Source organism: Necator americanus, chromosome V, assembly GCF_031761385.1.
Source record: "Necator americanus strain Aroian chromosome V, whole genome shotgun sequence".
In the NCBI taxonomy this organism is placed as follows: domain Eukaryota; kingdom Metazoa; phylum Nematoda; class Chromadorea; order Rhabditida; family Ancylostomatidae; genus Necator; species Necator americanus.
The window spans coordinates 37,676,487-37,694,853 of NC_087375.1; the positions used below are offsets into that span (position 1 = coordinate 37,676,487).

Sequence of the window (18,367 nt, forward strand, 5' to 3'; positions counted from 1 at the left end):
GGTGAGCAGGCAATAAAGATAAAGGCAGTGTGTCACGAAATCAACTATTGTTTCCGATATCTCAAAATCTTGTAATGATCTTGTAGTACATTCTACGAGATGTAGTAAGTTGCGCCGCAGACCAGAATCGAACAAGAACAGAATCAAACGTTTTCGCACCACTTTTTCTGGAGTATTAGGTGAGCGTGATACTCCTGAATTGCATCTCTAGCTCTGCCTGATCGTGGAGTGATAAAACATCGTAAATTTCGTGGTACGCCACCTTCAAATGCCAATCACCTTAACCTCTACTATTGCCACTGAACAGACCTACTTTATGACTCAAGGACAACAGTACAGGCCGTAACCGCAAATAAATAAACGAAATCCTTCTTCAGGAATCCTCGTCAAGCACATGTATTATCACTTTAACTGAAATACTGAAAACCTCACATGTTCAATAGTGCAATCATTCACAAAAGTACGAGATATGAAGGTGCTATGACTTCCACTAATTTCAAATCATTTTGCGAATATTACCCATTTACTGTGGCAACAAGTGAAAATCTCAGGAACATAGCAGAAAGGCATACTTAAATTAAAGATAACATGAAATTGGATACAAGGCGAGTTTGCGTACGGTACTTCGGCCTGGTACACCCAGACAGAATCAAGCGCTCTTCACTAGTGCCATCGCTGAGAATGAAGCATCTCCTACTTCCTCCATTAATTTTTTGACGTGCTTACCAGCAGCACTCAAAAGCTGTTCTCCACCAATCTCTCCTAACGAGCGTGGAAATGGAGCAGAGGAATCTGAAATACTGAGATTTCGGGTAGAAATGAAAGGAATGTAAGGTTTCTTTACTATACCAATCTCGTAGAGTATCCCATCTTTTTCTACATAGCAAATAAAGTGATGTTCAACAGTTGTCGCTTCCTCAGTCTCCCCCTCCATCGCAGTCTCTTCATGTGCAGCAGCTAACTGAGTGTCTTAACAAGGACATTAATTATGATCGGCACCAAATCTATTCAACCGGATGAGAGCGAACCGTCTACCGCAATGATTGTTTTCTCTTTTTGCACTTTTCCATTAGCCTTATCTCAATCGAAAACGCATTGCGCTCACCCGACTGATCACATCCGGTACCGACTATACGCATGTTTCGCACCGTTGTTGCATGTGATGTTATACTATGAAAATATTTGAACTTATGGAAGTATCTAAACTTCGTTGAGCATTTCAAAGGTATAAGCGAGAGAAACAATCTTCGTACAAAATCTGTCCTAAAAAATTCACTTTACGCACATAGTTCCACCCGCAAAACGTTATGAAACGGAATTTAGAAAAGTGAGTTACTCATTCGTTCCAAATTACTCAATACGTGATCTCTTATCGAAAGCTTCAAATTCTTAGAATTTCTTTTAAAAAAAGTACCGCAAGAGTTACATCAACATATGGAAATTAGAATTAATTTCCAGCGCTTATCATATGAAAAGACTAAATGGACCATTGAAGGTACTACTCTGGATTAGCGACGACTTTTGATCCTGTTCACGACAATCTGTCAGATCCTTTGGCCGACGGTTAAAGCTTGAATACCAGGAAAACGATATCATCCAATAGCAGTTTATCAACAAGGATGAATGAAAAGCTTTGGTGACCTATAAGGCATTTTCGAAACGCTGACCACTTATGCAAAAAGTATAGCTCTAAGATTGAGATACTAAGTGTGCACTTTCACTCTACTCATTTTGCAGGGGAATTCACGTTGCTTCACTGAGGTTCAGCGTTCAAATATTACTAGAGTTAATTAAACGAAAGATTCTTACACCGCAGACTACGGAACGAAAGAAGATGACGAGGATGAAGCTAAAAAAAAAAGGCAGACAGCTAGGATCTCCTCATTATATAGTATAGCGTAGCGGTTAGAATCTAGGGAGACCCTTCCTGACACCATTCCTCGCTGTAGTGCACAATGGCCCCACTTCGATTCCATCCCGTCATCTCCACCGCCCCGCTTCCGCTTACGGAACTCCTCCGTGCTTCATGTCATTTTGACCAGACTATATTTATATAAGAGTTAGAAGAAAAACTCAAAACAAGTGAATTTTCGCAAACGAGGAGATAGTAAATCAATATAACAGTAATCACTATACAAGAAAAGGATTCTAAGTGCTCACTTCTTAAAAGTGAATCTGATCGCTCCTCCGCTGATAACTGTTTTGCTTCCTTGAGCCAACTAGAAAAAGAACCACTACCTGGAACGAAGTTGCTCAAACTAAATCTTATAAAATAAGCTTATCTATAATAATCCCATAAATCGTATTTTCGACAAATCGTATGATAAAGGCTGACCTAGATCCACGACTCCTTCAAGATTAGCAAGAGAGTGAAATAGTGCAAATGTACCGCAAGCATTCTCTATCTTTTGCTTCATGAAAAACACATTTGTGGGAGGCTGTTCTCCAGAAGCACGCAGTGCATCGTATGCTGCTTCCAGTGGTCTATTGCCCTATATGAAACGAAAAGAAAATAGGCGAAAAGTTAAAAAAAATCATGAAGAGTGTCCAAAAACACACGTCTTTCTCAGGAAAACAAAGTATGAGTGCCAATTGTGGAGCTGGAATGAACTCCAACATTTCTGGCTCAAATGAAAATACATCAACGCATTCCACTCCTCGAACACCTATTTTATTCATGAACTGAAAATGTAAAAGTACAACAAATAAGCTCTCAATATTTCAACTACAGCTAACTTTATTTTGACAATAAGTAGTGATTCTGGACAATATGCTAGGTAGAAATTGGTCTCGCTGAAAGGGTCTCTTTTAGAAGATATCCTGATGTTCACTAGGCTTTCTTGAAGCCGTTCTGGGCAACAGATGATTATAACTGCTATGACATATAAGCAGAATAGTGAACTGCGCCCGTTTTACCTACAGTACTTTAGTACCAACATTCACAAAGAGAATGACTGCCTAATGAACAATAGAAAACTAAAGGGATAGCGCTGGCTAAGTCAAACGTGGGTGACTAATGGTGCTGCTCGAGGAGTGAACGATGCCCAGCTAGGAACCTGGCTAAGACCACATCCATTATTCGTCAACAGTAATTGCAGTAATGCAGACCAGCTAGCACATAGAGGGTGGAACATAATGATTTCTCACATTTTTAAAGCGCTATAATGGGAAGAATCTGTTTAGAAAAGAAAGGGAATGCATTTCCGAAAAAAATGCCAAGTAGGAACGTCGTCGATTTCTTGCCGTATCCTGTCCTTCAAATATTCTAGGGGACTGAGAACTATTTATGTCTGAGTACATTTTCCTTTGAAACTTCCCAGCTAGGCATCCTTCAAAGAAACCACATGGGAAAATTCCCATCAGCTTAGATCACATGACCGTGCAGACCAACCTACGTCTTCCCATTAGAGAAATTAAATACCTGTGGAACATTTCTCTTAACAGCCCTAGCGAACGTCGTCGTGCGTAACCTGTATAACCGCTTTGTTGAAAACACACATGTTCGGAATCCAAATTAAATGAAATGGCAATTCATGTATTTTTCAGAAATATATCCGGTTTTTTCTATTTAGATTCTTTTCATTTTTTATAGCGCTTTGAAATGTGGAGGATCATTATGCTCCACCGTCTTGATCAGCTAATTCATCGTCTTCGTTTCCAATTCCGCATGTAAGAGCGTGACTAATCTTGATCAACATACTTTAGGAGCACGCATATTTCATCTGTGCTTGCTACTACCACAGAACCACTGAAATATGCACAACTTATGCCATGCAACAGCTTATCGGGTTGTTTGGCTTGACCGCTGAAACAAACTGTGCGTGATAAACGCTATGTTTCAGACAACATTGGCTCTATGATAGGTGCAACACGACTAATAGAAACCAGAATCGACGATGGACACCATTAAAGTTTTGGTAAGCGACCATCACTAATATGGAAAAACAGTGAGGGCATCATAAGCTGTTTTTACTTATGCACTCAGAACAACATTCATCATAGACCAAAATTCGCTCAAAAACAAACCTTGCAGGTGTAGAAAAAAGACCCAGATCCTAGATAAAACATACAGTTGCTTATTTCCCATCAAACCTTTCAAATTATAGTAGATTACATAATATTGACCTTCCAGTTAATATCTCTCGAACATTTGAACTTGAACAAGCTAACAAACCGCATTTATGGTGTCTGGATTCGACTCGAGAGCTCGCCACTGTGGCATAGACATCTCCAAGATTTCTATAAAGTCAATTCAATATTTTTAAAAATTGGTCCAGTCTCCAAGTAACATTGGACCGTAACAATAAGACTGTTAGAACATATTTCGCCAAAAGCCGTTTATTAAAGCCGTATTTGGAACACCGCAATTTTAGAGACCGATGAAAACAATCACAGAAAGATAGAGTGCAATATGACAGTGGCAAAGCAAGATAAAATGTGACTAAAATGAGTTAATTATAAGGAGGCATCGAGCAACGCGTCAAAAAAAAAGCCGATATCTTATGGAAATAGCGAGATTAAGCAGCGAAATGATAAGCGTGAATAGCACTTGACCCTCTATTTCGGTACAAGAGCCATAGCAGCGAATGAAACGTTATCTAGCTTTTCCATCAAGTGTTTGCAAGCAGCACCTGCATCTTTGACCAAAGTGTCGCCTGTGGTCACACCAATCGGTCGTGGAAATGGCGCTCTCGAGTCTGAGTAGTAAAAATTCAAATATCAGACACATTTCCTTTCAAAGGAAATTGAGATTGAGAATCAAACGACAACACACCTATTTCGAAAAGAGTTCCGTCTTTATTTACGTAACAGACGAAATGATGTTCAATCTCTTCCGGTTGACGAGAATCTCCGCAACGAGCAGCTTCCTCATGTGCCGCCGCAAGAGAAGGATCTGAAACGTAGAACAAATAAATGTAGGTCCTATTGGCTCCCAAATATTTCAAAAATTCTTAGATCAATGAGGAATCTCTAAACTTCCGATCGAGACAGAAGTCATATTTCATACATATAGCAGGGATCTAGAAGATAAGAATCAGACAGTTCTGAAAATGAGGAACAACAGCATGGGTTCTACTTCTCTATGTTCAGAAGAAGCCTTAATATTCTTTAACTATCAGTATTTCAACGTAAATAACTCGATAACATAATGCTTCAACGCAGAGGAAAACATAAAAGAAGCAGTAAAAGGCAAAAAAAAGTCCTGCGGGAAAATTCTAAGTGCTACCGTTCCAGCGTGCAAAAGAACAAGCTATGATATGATACAAGCTATGATAAGCATAAGTGAACTGTACGCTAAATACAAAACTTAATTTATTACTAGTTCATTTCCCATTGTTTCGCAGGACCTCCTCGCAATCTAAGTAGGACAGTTAAATGGGGTAGTGAACACAAATGTAATATCAGTTTTGTACTGTTAACTGAATGCTGTACATCTGGTGCATCGCTGTAGTTCGGCTATAGTTATCGCTTACCCAACTGCTCTAGGCTCCAGGTCGTTTTGACTTCAAAATAAAAACGAATACGAAGTATATCGGGACTGTATCTTTGCACAGCTTCTGCACCACACCTCGAACAGTGTGTATGTATGCATGTATGTGTGTGGTCTGTTAGCTGAGCAAAACAAAAATTGAGTTGTAAAACAGAAATCAAATTCGCGTCCAGTGTGTAGCCGACAGGTTTAACAAGGCGATTAATGCAGTCTTTTCCGGAAGCAGTAAGGACGAATCAGTCTGCCCGAGAATTGCACTGAGTCTTCCTCAGCCAGATAACACGAACGAAATCAGGTACCGGCACAAATTTATACACGTTTAAAGCAAGACCAAAAGGATGGGTTTTCAAGAAGAAGAAAGATACCATTGGCAAGAAGATCTGATCTCTGGTCGATTCCTACTCCTTTCGCCGCTTCGAGCCACTTGTGGAACGAACCAGAACCTAAATAAATAAAAACACTAAAGGAGAGACTTTGAACTGTTTTGCGACTAAAAGTGCTGTCAAGTATAACAAGAAATGGAAAGTCAACAGTATATCTTAGAAAAGAATGAAAAAATAGTTTATTCACGAGATGAAGTATCTGTATTCAAAGCAACTGACCGAGATCAACCAAGTCTTCAATATTTGCTAGAGCATGAAACAGCGCGAATGTACCACATGCATTGTTTATCTTTTGTTCCATGAAGAACACATTAGCTGGTGGTGTCACACATTCCGAACGAAGTTTTTCATAAATCGGAGCCATAATGGTTTCAACCTAGTTGCACTGACGTTGACACCAATTCTTTAAATTTTATAAGATGTAAGATACTGTATCAGAAAAAAAAACCTTTTTGTAGTCTGGCAGACACAACAGCATTGCTAACTGAGGCTTTGGTAGCTCCTTCAGTGCATCATCATCGAAGGAAAATATGTCTATGCACTTAACACTTTTTACTCCAATTTTTTCCATGAACTAAACACGGATTTAAGTGTCACCATGAAAGTGAAAAGTAAGAGTAGCTTGCGTGAAATTTGAGATGAAAACTCATAAACATCATAAGAGCCTACCGGATTGATCGCTTCGGGGTTTGATTCCAGCGCCTGCCATTCCACTTTCGCCATCTCACTTTCCCAGACTAAACGTGTAGCATAGGAAAGTTACGTAGGCAACACGAAAGTTAAATACAAAGGAGAACGGAATTAAAAAATCAAAACAAACAGGAATAAAATAGGAAAAATGGGGAGTTTGAAAGCAAAAATTATTACACAGTTGCAGATAGTGGAGGCTCCAAACAAACGGATACAGTTCCTTCAAATATGAAGAGAACAGTCATGCAAGAAGAAAAAAAAAACCGAAATGGAGCATGCCTAGGCACTTCGTGTGGCCAAAAACCTCCGCCCAAGACACGAATTTCGGGGACGAGGACTAGTCCAAAATTAAGGGCAAGAGATGAAACTAGGCTCAAAAGGGACTTGCTTCAGGTGCCTAGCCTGAAGGCTGTCATCCAGATGCAGTGCGGTAAAAAGCGGCCACACTGACTAAGGTGCAAACTCTTTCGGCTCGTTGATTAATTTCCTGTTGAGCCAAACCGTAGACTGAAAGTAGGTAATCGGCGACCATATTTCTTCACCTGGCCGGATTGTACCCGTACCACTTGTGGATGACGTGTCATCCACTGCTCTTTGTTGAGAAAAACCATGCTAGAGGGTCGTGCCTTATTTCACATTGGCCAAAGATGTTAGATTGTTGCTAGGCTAGCTATAAGTAGAAATGTGGCAGTGAGTAAAACCGGAAAAGAAGCGAAATACCGTTATCAAGATTGCGAAGTACTCCAGACGTGGAGAGCAGAGCGATTATGATCACTATTTCAACAAACACATTGTGGTAAGAAAGCAAAAATGGTGAGGTGAAATCGGGTCAAAAGTACACGAAGCACAGTGCAGTTGCGTGAGCGGCTGCGCTCGAAGCGGCGAGGTGAACATGGCGGTTGGAATTGAAGGGGGACCATCGCAAAATGCAGCGATGGATGGTGCTAGTAAGTCCTCCCTGGATCCTAACTGCTACGCTCCACCGCGCCGCTTCAAGCGCATCCGCAAGCAAAGCATTACGCACGGAACTGTCGTGGTTTTGAAAGAGGAAAGAACATGTCCCTCATAAAACTCCAACTGGAATTAACTGTGAAGGATACTGTGTGGAGATTTTGTAATACATAGTTCAAACTGCAAATGTTTGGTGAGTCAGGCATTTACATTCGAGAGAAAACGACCTGATTTATGACGCAGTTGCGTAGTCGATTGAGCTCGTAATCTGGCGATGTGAAAACTGATAGCTTAGACAACGCACGTCCCTTAGTCATACTGTGCTCTTCACTAGTTTATTCGTCACGGGTTCGGAAATTCCTAGCACCAGAGAATGTAGGTACCGACACGTATTGATGAGGTGTTCAACAGATAATCCGTTCTTACTCACGGACTCGAGCGCCGCTGATGCATCCGTTCTAATCCTTTCCACTATCGTGTGATAACATACTCTGTACATCTGCTTTAGAGGGAGAGTATCTTCTTCTCTCTTCTTCTATTCATTCTCAGGAATCTGGAGAGCAAATTCGATGAAAAATGAATATGAAAACCTGCTTTAAGATGTGCAATTTCTGTTCCTTTAATAACTTCCACTTTGATGGTTATGTTTTAAGCAGTAGTAAATCCGAGAACAGCAACCATATTAGTGTTGCTGAGTCTTTTTTTTCGCTGCCCAGTAATAGATACGTAGCCTGTGGTCCTCTAAGATCTTACTTCATAGAAATTTGATCTCTGTTGTACACAATCATCACCTTTCTTAATACGAATGAAACTTTTTTTCTGCTAGGTCGGAAGTTTTTTCTGATTCCAGTGCATCTCCTGAAAGGCTTTAGCTTGCAGAGATTGGATTTCTTTATTTCTTTCCACCTTCCTTTTTTAATTGTATCTTCGCCTAGCTTAGCCTTCTTCCAGGTTGGATTTTAGGATTCTACTATGGATCCAATTACAAAAAATGCTCGCACGAGAAAGTAAACATCTACAAACTGAAAATTTATATGCATCCTAAGAACGAAAGAAGCCACCAATACAGTTGCACCAAGTTTCAGATCATTTTGACCCCACCGTACTACTGATTTTTGCCTGCAAAAAAAAAACCCATCTTCTCCTCATATACTACCGACAAGACAAAGAAACAAATCTCCGTTAGTGCCAGAAATGAATGGTTTTATCTGCGATTTCCTAGAGTTAATCAGTGTTGCATGCCAAAATTCGTGGTGATTTCTTCATTGTAAATGAGCGGTGTATTGATCCATATCAGGAACTTCTGTTTCCGTTCAGGATCCGGCCAAACTAATTTTAGCATGATGCAAGGAATGTTCCTGCCGTATGACTTTACTTCTGGGTGATAGCTTTCAAGGTCAAAATCCGAAAGGCAAGTTCCTTTGGAACCTACTCTATGGAGAAAATTTCCACATTACAGTTCTAGGAAAAAAATTATTGACGCGGTGAAGAACTACAGGGTCTTTGAAACCACTGCTAGCTATGACAAACAATACTGCATGACACCGTCAAGCAACCGATTTTTATTACGAAGAGAATTTCTTCCATACACGATAAACACGACTCCGTAATTTCACGAACTTACAAACAGTAAATAAATACTTTCAAAATATTTTAGCACTCGTAACAAACATAACAAAGACAAAGGTTGGGAATGCAAGCGATCAAACGATGGCAAGAAGTTGTCTAACAACCGGACGGACGATGTATGAAGAGGAACGAGGACACTCTAATAGCGGCGAATAGCCATCGCCATCGATCCAGCCTGCTCGCCCGCGATGACTCCGCATCTTTCGCAATCCAACAATTTTCACAGTTAAACCTTTGTGCCGAAAACAATGAGGAATCAAATGATCTCCTTCAATGGTCAAACGAGGCCACATTAGCAAAAACCCATAGCGCCAAGTGACTTAAGCAGAATGGAAAATGGAAGAAAACATAAAGAACTATCAGAGAAGCAGTCAGATGTAGATGAGGAAACAACGCATATAAGAAACGGGGATACATTTTCGGCATGACGATGTGGACATCATAAGACACAGTTATTTAGACTTCTTCGTCTCTGTTGAGGACTTCGGTGAGTTGCTGCCATCCTTCTTTTTTGTTTCTTCCGCTGTAAACAGAAACATCAGCTTACATGTTTGTACTCTCAATAGTAAGCAATACAAACGATTATCACTTTCATACAAATAATAGTGTGATCCTCATCCTAGACACTAGGATATGCAAATTAAAAGTAACGCAGCCCAAAAAGAAAATCGCATTAAACGGAGTAGCTACTTCTAGAACACCACTCAGGGTAGGTTATTTGCAGTTTCATCAGAATTGCACCATTTCAGCAGTGTATTCGGTGACCATTTGAAAAATACATGTCTCTGAACTTTCTGCAGACTCATGCTCCCAGACTACTGGCTTCAGACTCTAAGAAAGAAGCAAGTGTTGCATCACAGTGCTTGGGTTTTCAAATATTGAACCAAATATACAATATTATAGTTGGGAAGTGTCAGCCACAACTTCACTTTCTGCAATAAACAAAGAATTGGATGAAATATACTGCGTGAACCCCGAAGCATACGTTTTCTTAAAATCATTTTCTACGAGAAGGATAAAAATAAGCATTTCTGTAACTGGTGCTAGTGATTCAAACCACTAATCTTCATTCTCGTCTCTTGCAAAAAAAAAACGTACATTTCTTAACTGATCCATTCGAGTCTTTTTTGACATCTTTCTTCGAGGAAACAGCGGCTTTTTTGGATCCAGTAGGGAAAACTTGGTCAATGATGAGGACAATGAACTAAAATGAGTTCACCATAACAAACATATGGAGAACTAAAAGTGATAGAAACAACGACAGCAAAACTTACAAATCCTAGGATACATCCAAGGGCAAGAGTAACCCCGGCAAACAGTGAGTAGGAAGCCCATGAAGGTACTCCTTTTTCTTCGACAAGGTGATTGTGAAGATCACGCACAGCCATGGACAGTTTGAAGAACACAGCCACTACAGCCATCCTATAATAATAAGAATAACAAGCAAGTCAGACAATGGCCCTTATGAGTACTCTTGTGAAAAGAAATCCAGAACGTTCAAATTCAAGTTATCAAACGTCCTAAGTAATACCGAACTGGAATCAAAAAGTTTATCTGAGTAAAAGCTTATTCCGAACTGTTCAACATAAATATAAGACTGACCGAAAGAAAATCTATCGCAACTAGGGGAAGTTGTTCCAAATACAAAGGCTACTGTTGACTTACCGTTAAAAAAAAATTCATTTTCGATTTAGTGTGGAAACGAAGAAAGCCGCCAAATCCGTGGACGGCCGCCTCTCAAAAGCCTCTCAAAATCTCAAAAGCGCTAACAGATACGTCACACAGGTATCAATTATGAGTATTCTACGGAATTCTGTACAAAAATAGTTATTCAACATTAAATGTGGGCACATGAATATTTTATCTATGAGATCATCGCACGATATCCTGAAGGACAAAAAAAATCCTTCTACCCTGCATTCTTTTACAAAGTTAATAAAATGACGCTGCAAGTATGAAAAGAATTACAATGCGAAACAGCATATCATCCCTTTCGTTGGCATTTTTAAGACAAATCCTTTCAACAGTTTCTACTGAAAGACTAAACTGAAGGAATAGTCTCATGATATCTCGATTTCCTTTTAAAACACGTTTTAAGTGGCGAAAGTTCTCGAAAAATGAATGTACAGATGAATTTTTACATTCAGAAAAAAAACTACTCCTGATAAGCCTGACGGTGTTCCACATTCTCATCTACGTGTTAACATAAAATCACTTCCACTTCAACAATATCCTTCCAATAAATAATAATATTCAATATCCAACATCATTGTGGAATCAACTTCAGTTCCTTCCACTACTACTATTACTACTACTATTTGACTTTCTCTAAGAAAAGAAAATGTATTATCAAGTTGCAGGCCAAATTACTCGATCGGATTTAAAGAACTTTAATAACACCTACTGTTTGCTGTTGGGGTGCTTGTAGTCGGGAACAGGATCTATGTTGCGCCATCTCTTATCTTCGATAAAAGTAATGAAGTCATTCTTGTCTCTTGGACCAGTGTAAACGCGGAACACACCGTCTTTGACACTAAAGCATTGAGAGCATGGAGAAGATCATAGAAATCCATCAGATGTCTACACAGATAAAGTTATGAGTGCAAAAAGTAGTAGACTCACTGGTAAATTGTTGGTAGGGCAGTGACTAGGAAACGACCAGAAAGACCGGGATTGACAGTTACATCCACTTCACCAACCTGTAACAGTGACTTCTTGCAGCAGTCACCCTTGTGTGAACTTAGAGTTTACAAATTTGCACCAAAAACTCGACTTACCTTGATATTGAGGTCTTTTGACCAATCCGCAAAGGCGTTCCAAGCTTTCTGAAGATCTTTACAAGCTGGACACCATGGAGCATGACTAAAATAAAGACTGAAAATTCAGGCACTTCAAAAAGAAAATGGTTAGAAAAAACAAAGTTCGGCCAAGACATATGTCTTTATTAGATAAGCAAGAAATCAAATCAGTTTTTGCTTGGATTCTCAACTAAATTATGGAGAATCTCCAATCTCAGAACGAGGAAGGAGAAGAGAAAGTGAAAAACTGGAGTTTATAACAAATTCAAAAGCAACTGTGGTCACAAAACTTCATCGATGTAAGGCTACAGCTTTTCGTAATCTTCGTAGTATCTAAAATTATTATAGTCACAATTCTGAGTGTTGGTGCACGCAAAATTTTGGGTGGATACAACGAAGATTACGAATTATGGATTTCACTCATCAATCCCGATTACGAATTATGGATTCCACTCATCAATCCCTACTTCTATCGTCTATGGCTATAGCACTTCTCCTCATCTCAACCCATAATTCTACAGAAGAACATGTTTCTCAGAACTGTACCGCACTGCTACAACGTGTAAACTAGCTACTCTTTACTACTATTAAGAAAGAAAAAACTGCTCAGCAGTACGTCATATAGCAGCCGTTAAGCAAGTTCTCAAGAACTACTTGCTCAGGAGATTTCGACAACGTGATTTTAGCATTAAGAAAAACAAATATAAAACCTACATAAGACCTTCGACACACTTAAAAACTATTTGAAAAAACTTCACATTCAACCGTTTTACATTTTAAGAAAGTAATAGAAATAACTTTACTAGCCCATTTACAGACCCTGCAATTACCATTCAGTAGTTACGGATGTGTTGGAAGAAATGCAGCTCTCGTGAACAGAGAAGGAATGTGATGCTGTACTACTTACGCACTAATTCTAATCATATTGCCCATCCATTTCACGTGTGAAATTAGGATTATCTCAAGGTCTCAAGTAAGAAGGCACCAAAAACTATGGCGAACATGACAAATGCGATTATAATATATGCCATTTGTTCATAGTCGAATAGCTTCACTTCTATATAATCGAATTTTAACTCCCCAAAGAACACCAGATATCTTTTATTACCGCTATTTATAAAACAAGTAAAGCAGCAGTAACGATTGGAGCGGGAAAAAATGTTTCGAAATGAATAACTAAGCAACACCAGCGCAGATTGGAAAGAACAGGACACTAATTCCCCTTCGAAATGGATACATTAAAGGAAAAGCTGCAAACTGCTGGACTTGTTTCGTACCAAACAGGAACGAAGATATCAAAGACGATTTCTTATAAGTTGCCAATAATTTGCTAGCACTCAATAATGGAACTACGTATAAACAACGAATTTTTAAATTATGAACAATCGGTTTTACATTACCTCACTAAGAAAACAAAAAACAAAACTCCATTTACATATCCGGTGCATTTATAACAGACTATGAACAAGAACTGATACCCTTAGACAAAAATTATCTACGTGACCGATTATTCTACAGTAAAGGTGACCCCAAGAAATTTATCAGTTGTCATTTTACAAGCTCTTTAAGCGATAATAAACTGTTCGAATAAGGACTAATAAGTCAGTTGTTCAATACGTTTTCAACAAACAATCCATGTTGCATAGCGCAACTGTAACCATAGCTTAACCTACTACTGACTTTTCCAAACTTATTCCTTGTTCAGCTGCGATATACTAACATAAGTTAATTGAGTGATATTATACTCCAGACTTCATCCAAACTCTTTCTTTTTAAATGATTTAAAAACAGCAGTGGAGCTTCACAAAATCAAGACATGTCTATTTAGTGCGTTCAAGATGGGTGCGCTGCAATCACCGTTATTAAACGGAAGGGTGGACACCACCCGAGAGCGCCATTCATAATCATCTTTTAGATCGTGAACTTTGCAAGGTGTACGTGAAAGCACGTCAAGGTCAAAATCTCTTCGACAACAGTGGAACAGAAATGGTTCTGCGCTCATGGAAACTGCACTGGTAACTATTATTTGTACTATAGCACCGTAACTGGTATAGCGAACATTAAAAACACTGCAGAACTATGCAATTTCGTTTCAAACCACTCCCTAAGTGGATCGTTCTATGATCCGTGTCAGTGAATACACGCAGGCACGAATACCATAAAAAATGTACATAGGCGTCTTCACAGACCATAAACTACTCCTATTGTAGAAAAAAAAAACGTGCAACCTCCTAAATAACTCCACCTATCCTCTTCACGAAACATGCTCAAAGTCGAAGCACTATTGGCGCCTTTTCGCCTAAGTTACAGTCCTCCATTTGAAAAAACTTCACTTTTACGAAGCAACGACAAAGAAATGTCTCTTGTAGGATTCCTCATACTTAGCATAGCATCAATCACTGTGAAAGGCTAAGTGTTACAAAATGCTAACCGACGATGACCAAGAAAAGGGTGACGCGCACACTCCATTGACCTCATTTCAAACGACATTTCTCGTTTAACCAATATAATCCAAGCGCATCGTTTCGAACAGATTTATGTACTCTCCACAAATGAACAATTCTAATCTACAATAATATTCTGAACGCCCACTAATATTTCATATATGATTAAGAAAAACAGTCAAAACTTACAATTCTACCATCCACTCTCCTTTCATTATCTCAGTCCAGTTCTCTTCATGAAGTGAGATGAGCTGGTTTGACGTCTTCGCGGCGAAAGAGATGCTGGTGGAAGCCAAGAGCACCACTACAACTCGGATCAGGCGAAACATCCCTTGAAAGTAAGTAGATGCATATCAAGAAATTCGCTGAGACTAATAAGAACGAATGACTAAACATTTCCTTGGAAATAATATCAGAAACGCAAAGTGATGCAAGTGGAAAGCCTCACAGAGCAAGCAACCAAAAATGTTAAGTGCGAGAAATGCGAAGAAAGGAACGCTCTGAAATGAGTGTAACTGCGAACGCGAAGAATAAAAAGTAGCTCTTTGGAGACTAAAGGAGAGAAGAAAGTTTATTCTTGGTTCACAGACGGACAGCAGTTATTCCAGAGTATTAGAATATTGTGATGGCCACAGCTAAGGGAAAAACGTCAACTATAGGATAAACGAACAGGACCGACTAAGAAGTGGTTAGCTGATAATAAGGACTGGCTTGTTGCTGTGTGGACGAGAAAGAGAGCGAAATAGGCCATCGCGACGGAACTGCAGTCTCGGGCCCGGATCGGCGTCGAATTCGTCGCGATCTATCGAACAAACACATATCTGCGCACCACATGTGTGCTGGATTTTCAAATAAAAACTTCTGAAAAGTCCTGAAGAGAAATTAGTCGATTCAACTAGTGAATGACCTTGTTGTGAGGCGATATTGTAGAGGAACACACACAGTGAAACTTCAAGTAGCGCCACGTCGGCGAACTGCAATCTCACAACCGGTCAGGCGACGGCCACTATAGGAAAGCCAAAGGAAGAAGAAAGAACGAGATTGCGCAGACATAGGAAGGAAAACATCGAATCCATACCCAAAGAATTTAATCCACTGCTTGACTATAAAATTATCGGTGCATAAAGATGAATACTTTCGGGCATGTAGTTCAAATAGCATTTTGAAGGTGGTGGATGTTAAGCATAACGTTCGCAGTGATACTAGGGAAAACTGGTAAACGATTAAATTAGGTGAAATGATAACTGATAGAACAGGTTTCTTGATCCAAGATTTTGAACAGAAAGTTAAGGATCTAATTCAATTTACAATCTAATAAGATCAATGTTTCAACCAAAATTAAAGTTCATTTCAGACCACATCACTGCGGTTTTGTTCCCACAACATTTAGCCTTTACAATAGCTCTTCACTTGTCATAGCGGATTTTTTTCTTAAGTTCTAGCCACAACTGCAAAGTCTAGAGGAAAACCCGTTTCTGCAGTATCAGCGCGCCAGTGTAAATCTTTAAGATCCATTTCTTAGAAGAGAGTTCGAACAATCCACGCAAGCAATATAAGTATAAGGCGAAAAAAAAGCAAAATTTGCAAAAATAAAAAGGAAAGCAAACAAGGTAATTTATGAAAACCCAGAGAAAGGTTTCGTGAGGTCCATATTGTGGCAAAAAATGGAGAAGAAAAGAAAACTTGATGACTACAAGCACAAAAGTTCCTATTTCTCAATGGAAAAGCCGAAGAAGCGTTGAAAGTCGTTGAAAGTGACAAACCTTCAGTTCTATTCTCTACCACGGTGGGAAAAATATTCGGTCATACTTAGGAATTAGAAACCGGGTAAAAGCAGAAGACACAACCCTGAGAATGTTTGATGCTAGTTCACCTATGACAATGGAACTTCTACGATGTTAATTAATGAAGTGATGAAACACAGTGTGTTCTAGACTTTTTGTACAGCTTCTTTTCAACGAAAATGGATTCTTTTTTGGAGTCTGGGTAATGAGTGTTTTGGGCAAATATTCCTTGAATGACGGGCAGTTCCAGATGACACATAAGTAAGTCAAAACACGTGTTTTTGTTTATGGAGTAATCTAAGCGGATAGTTTCTCATTATGTTATAGTTCAGATGATAGAGAAAGCATTAAGATGAATGCTTATATGAACGTTCACCAGAAATTCTCTTCCTCAGAAGATGTAACTTTTTCAACCACTGAATACCGACACCAACAACTCCTGCAACTTCCCATACTAGAACCTTAGTAGCGAAAATCGAAACTATTTAATCTTCGCTGCACGATTTTGGAAACCGTCGCAGTGTTTCTGCTGAGACCTCGACGAAAACCAGCTAATAATTAATGTCAACTGAGCAAATTAGGAAAAAAAAGATTAGCAGTAGAAGATCGTTAACAATTAATACCCCAGCAGATAAAAGCATCTATTGATGGGAGAGTTCGAATACATTTCTTTTTGCTGGAAAATGAGGAGAACATTATGAGGTACGCAGAAACACAATGTACACGATAAAAAGATGACGAGATTAAAATTTGAAAGCAAAGCAGCATAGAGTAAGCGGCTTTGTATTCTACGGTCTCCAAGAATTATTGTACATCGAGAACGTTTTACACAATTCTGTGCCTGCTGTTCTCCGTTTCGTTGGAATTAACAAAATCTATCCGCTGCGAGGGCAGGTGCAGTGCTGTGACTAGGAGGTTCTGCTGTCTGCAGGATCGGTCGGAGGTTCGAATCTGCTCTAGTGCTCACCAAGCCCTTCATCCTTCCGGGGTCGATAAATTGGTACAAGACTTGTCTGGGAGGATGAAGACACTGACTTGACACATCGGTTAGCCCCGCAACACACTGTATAGTATGCTTACACATTCGTAAACCTCAAACGATTCTGAATTGAAGCGAACGCGGTGGCGGATCTCAAACGGATTGATTAACGAAAGACACTTTATCATTTGTCCGTTGCTTCTATGCTTGCATTTTTGTCCTCTTCTCACCAAACCGAATACAAGGTGGTAGCTAAAATCGTTGTAGGCGGAATGTTGCTACAAAGCAGATATGCGCTTAAGTCCAATACCAGAGATAAACATAAAAGATAAAGAATAAAGAGTACGACGTAGTCAAACCCTATGAGGATGCGCCTACGCGTTCGATTTCAATCCATTCAGAATCGTTTGGAGTTGAACGTCAATGTATCAAGCTAATGTTTTTTCCTCCTAGACAGGTATAGTACCAATTGATGAACTTCATAGGGATGAAAGTCTTGGTTGGGTCTCTCTTTACCCATTAGAAGTGCGCACACACAAACTTGGAAATAGATCCTTTAACTAGCTAGTTTGAAGTTTTCACGAAAACGCCTTGGCAAGGCAAAAAAAAAAACTAGTTGTACAAGCTTGAAGCAACAGAAATTACTTCTATAAATTGGGAGCGAATAACTATTACGTTAAACTTCAGCGTCGGGACTTCTGGCCAGAACACAAATAAAACTTTCATCACTCTCCATACCTCAAATTGTGTTAAGCAGTGTATCATAAAGAGATTTGAGAGAAAAGTGGACAAGAGGGGAGATTATGGAATCAAACCTCAAGCGAAATGAGAAGTAGTGATATTTGGGCAGGACGGGTAGCGATTCTCGACAAAGGTCAAGGATATACCGGCGCAAGAAGGCAGAATGGAGAGAAAAGGGCAACAAAGACTGAATGAGTGCAGGGACAGCAAGTGAACGCTACGCAGAGCACCTATCGACAACACATTCTCTTTCGAAGAAGTTTATCGAAAACAGAAGAAACTGCAGCGACGCAGCAATTCCATAAAGGTGTTTTGAGCGACCGAAAACTTTCAGGGTGAAGAACCTCTTTTCTACTGTTACATCAGTACAAACATCACCATTACGTGGTCTAACTGCTCCGTATTATCCGTGAACAACTATCAATTGAGAAATCAAAAACCAAAGAAAAATGATTGCGTTTTTAAGATAGAGATCTA

At 39.4% G+C, this 18,367-nt stretch overlaps 2 protein-coding genes across 4 annotated transcripts; both read right to left on the bottom strand.

Annotated features, from left to right (window-relative positions):
* Positions 1 to 649: 649 nt before the first annotated feature.
* On the bottom strand, positions 650 to 6,597 carry RB195_016384 (uncharacterized protein; the record flags this gene model as incomplete). Of its 3 annotated transcripts, XM_064207522.1 has the most annotated exons (13): positions 650 to 675; positions 727 to 792; positions 850 to 969; positions 2,161 to 2,238; positions 2,336 to 2,492; positions 2,560 to 2,682; positions 4,175 to 4,239; positions 4,632 to 4,697; positions 4,775 to 4,894; positions 5,857 to 5,934; positions 6,094 to 6,250; positions 6,323 to 6,448; positions 6,544 to 6,597. In XM_064207522.1, 13 exons carry the CDS (start codon positions 6,595 to 6,597, stop codon positions 650 to 652), a joined length of 1,236 nt encoding a protein of 411 aa, XP_064063401.1. The 3 variants fall into 3 exon arrangements, with proteins under 3 accessions (XP_064063401.1, XP_064063402.1, XP_064063403.1); XM_064207520.1 differs by lacking the exons at positions 4,632 to 4,697; positions 4,775 to 4,894; positions 5,857 to 5,934; ... (1 more) ...; positions 6,323 to 6,448; positions 6,544 to 6,597 and having other exon boundaries at positions 650 to 792; positions 4,175 to 4,228; XM_064207521.1 differs by lacking the exons at positions 650 to 675; positions 727 to 792; positions 850 to 969; ... (2 more) ...; positions 2,560 to 2,682; positions 4,175 to 4,239 and having other exon boundaries at positions 4,558 to 4,697.
* Positions 6,598 to 9,596: 2,999 nt separating this feature from the next.
* Positions 9,597 to 14,715, bottom strand: RB195_016385 (uncharacterized protein; the record flags this gene model as incomplete). Its single annotated transcript, XM_064207523.1, has 7 exons — positions 9,597 to 9,667; positions 10,243 to 10,348; positions 10,419 to 10,566; positions 11,549 to 11,677; positions 11,767 to 11,843; positions 11,922 to 12,006; positions 14,576 to 14,715. 7 exons carry the CDS (start codon positions 14,713 to 14,715, stop codon positions 9,597 to 9,599), a joined length of 756 nt encoding a protein of 251 aa, XP_064063404.1.
* Positions 14,716 to 18,367: the final 3,652 nt, after the last annotated feature.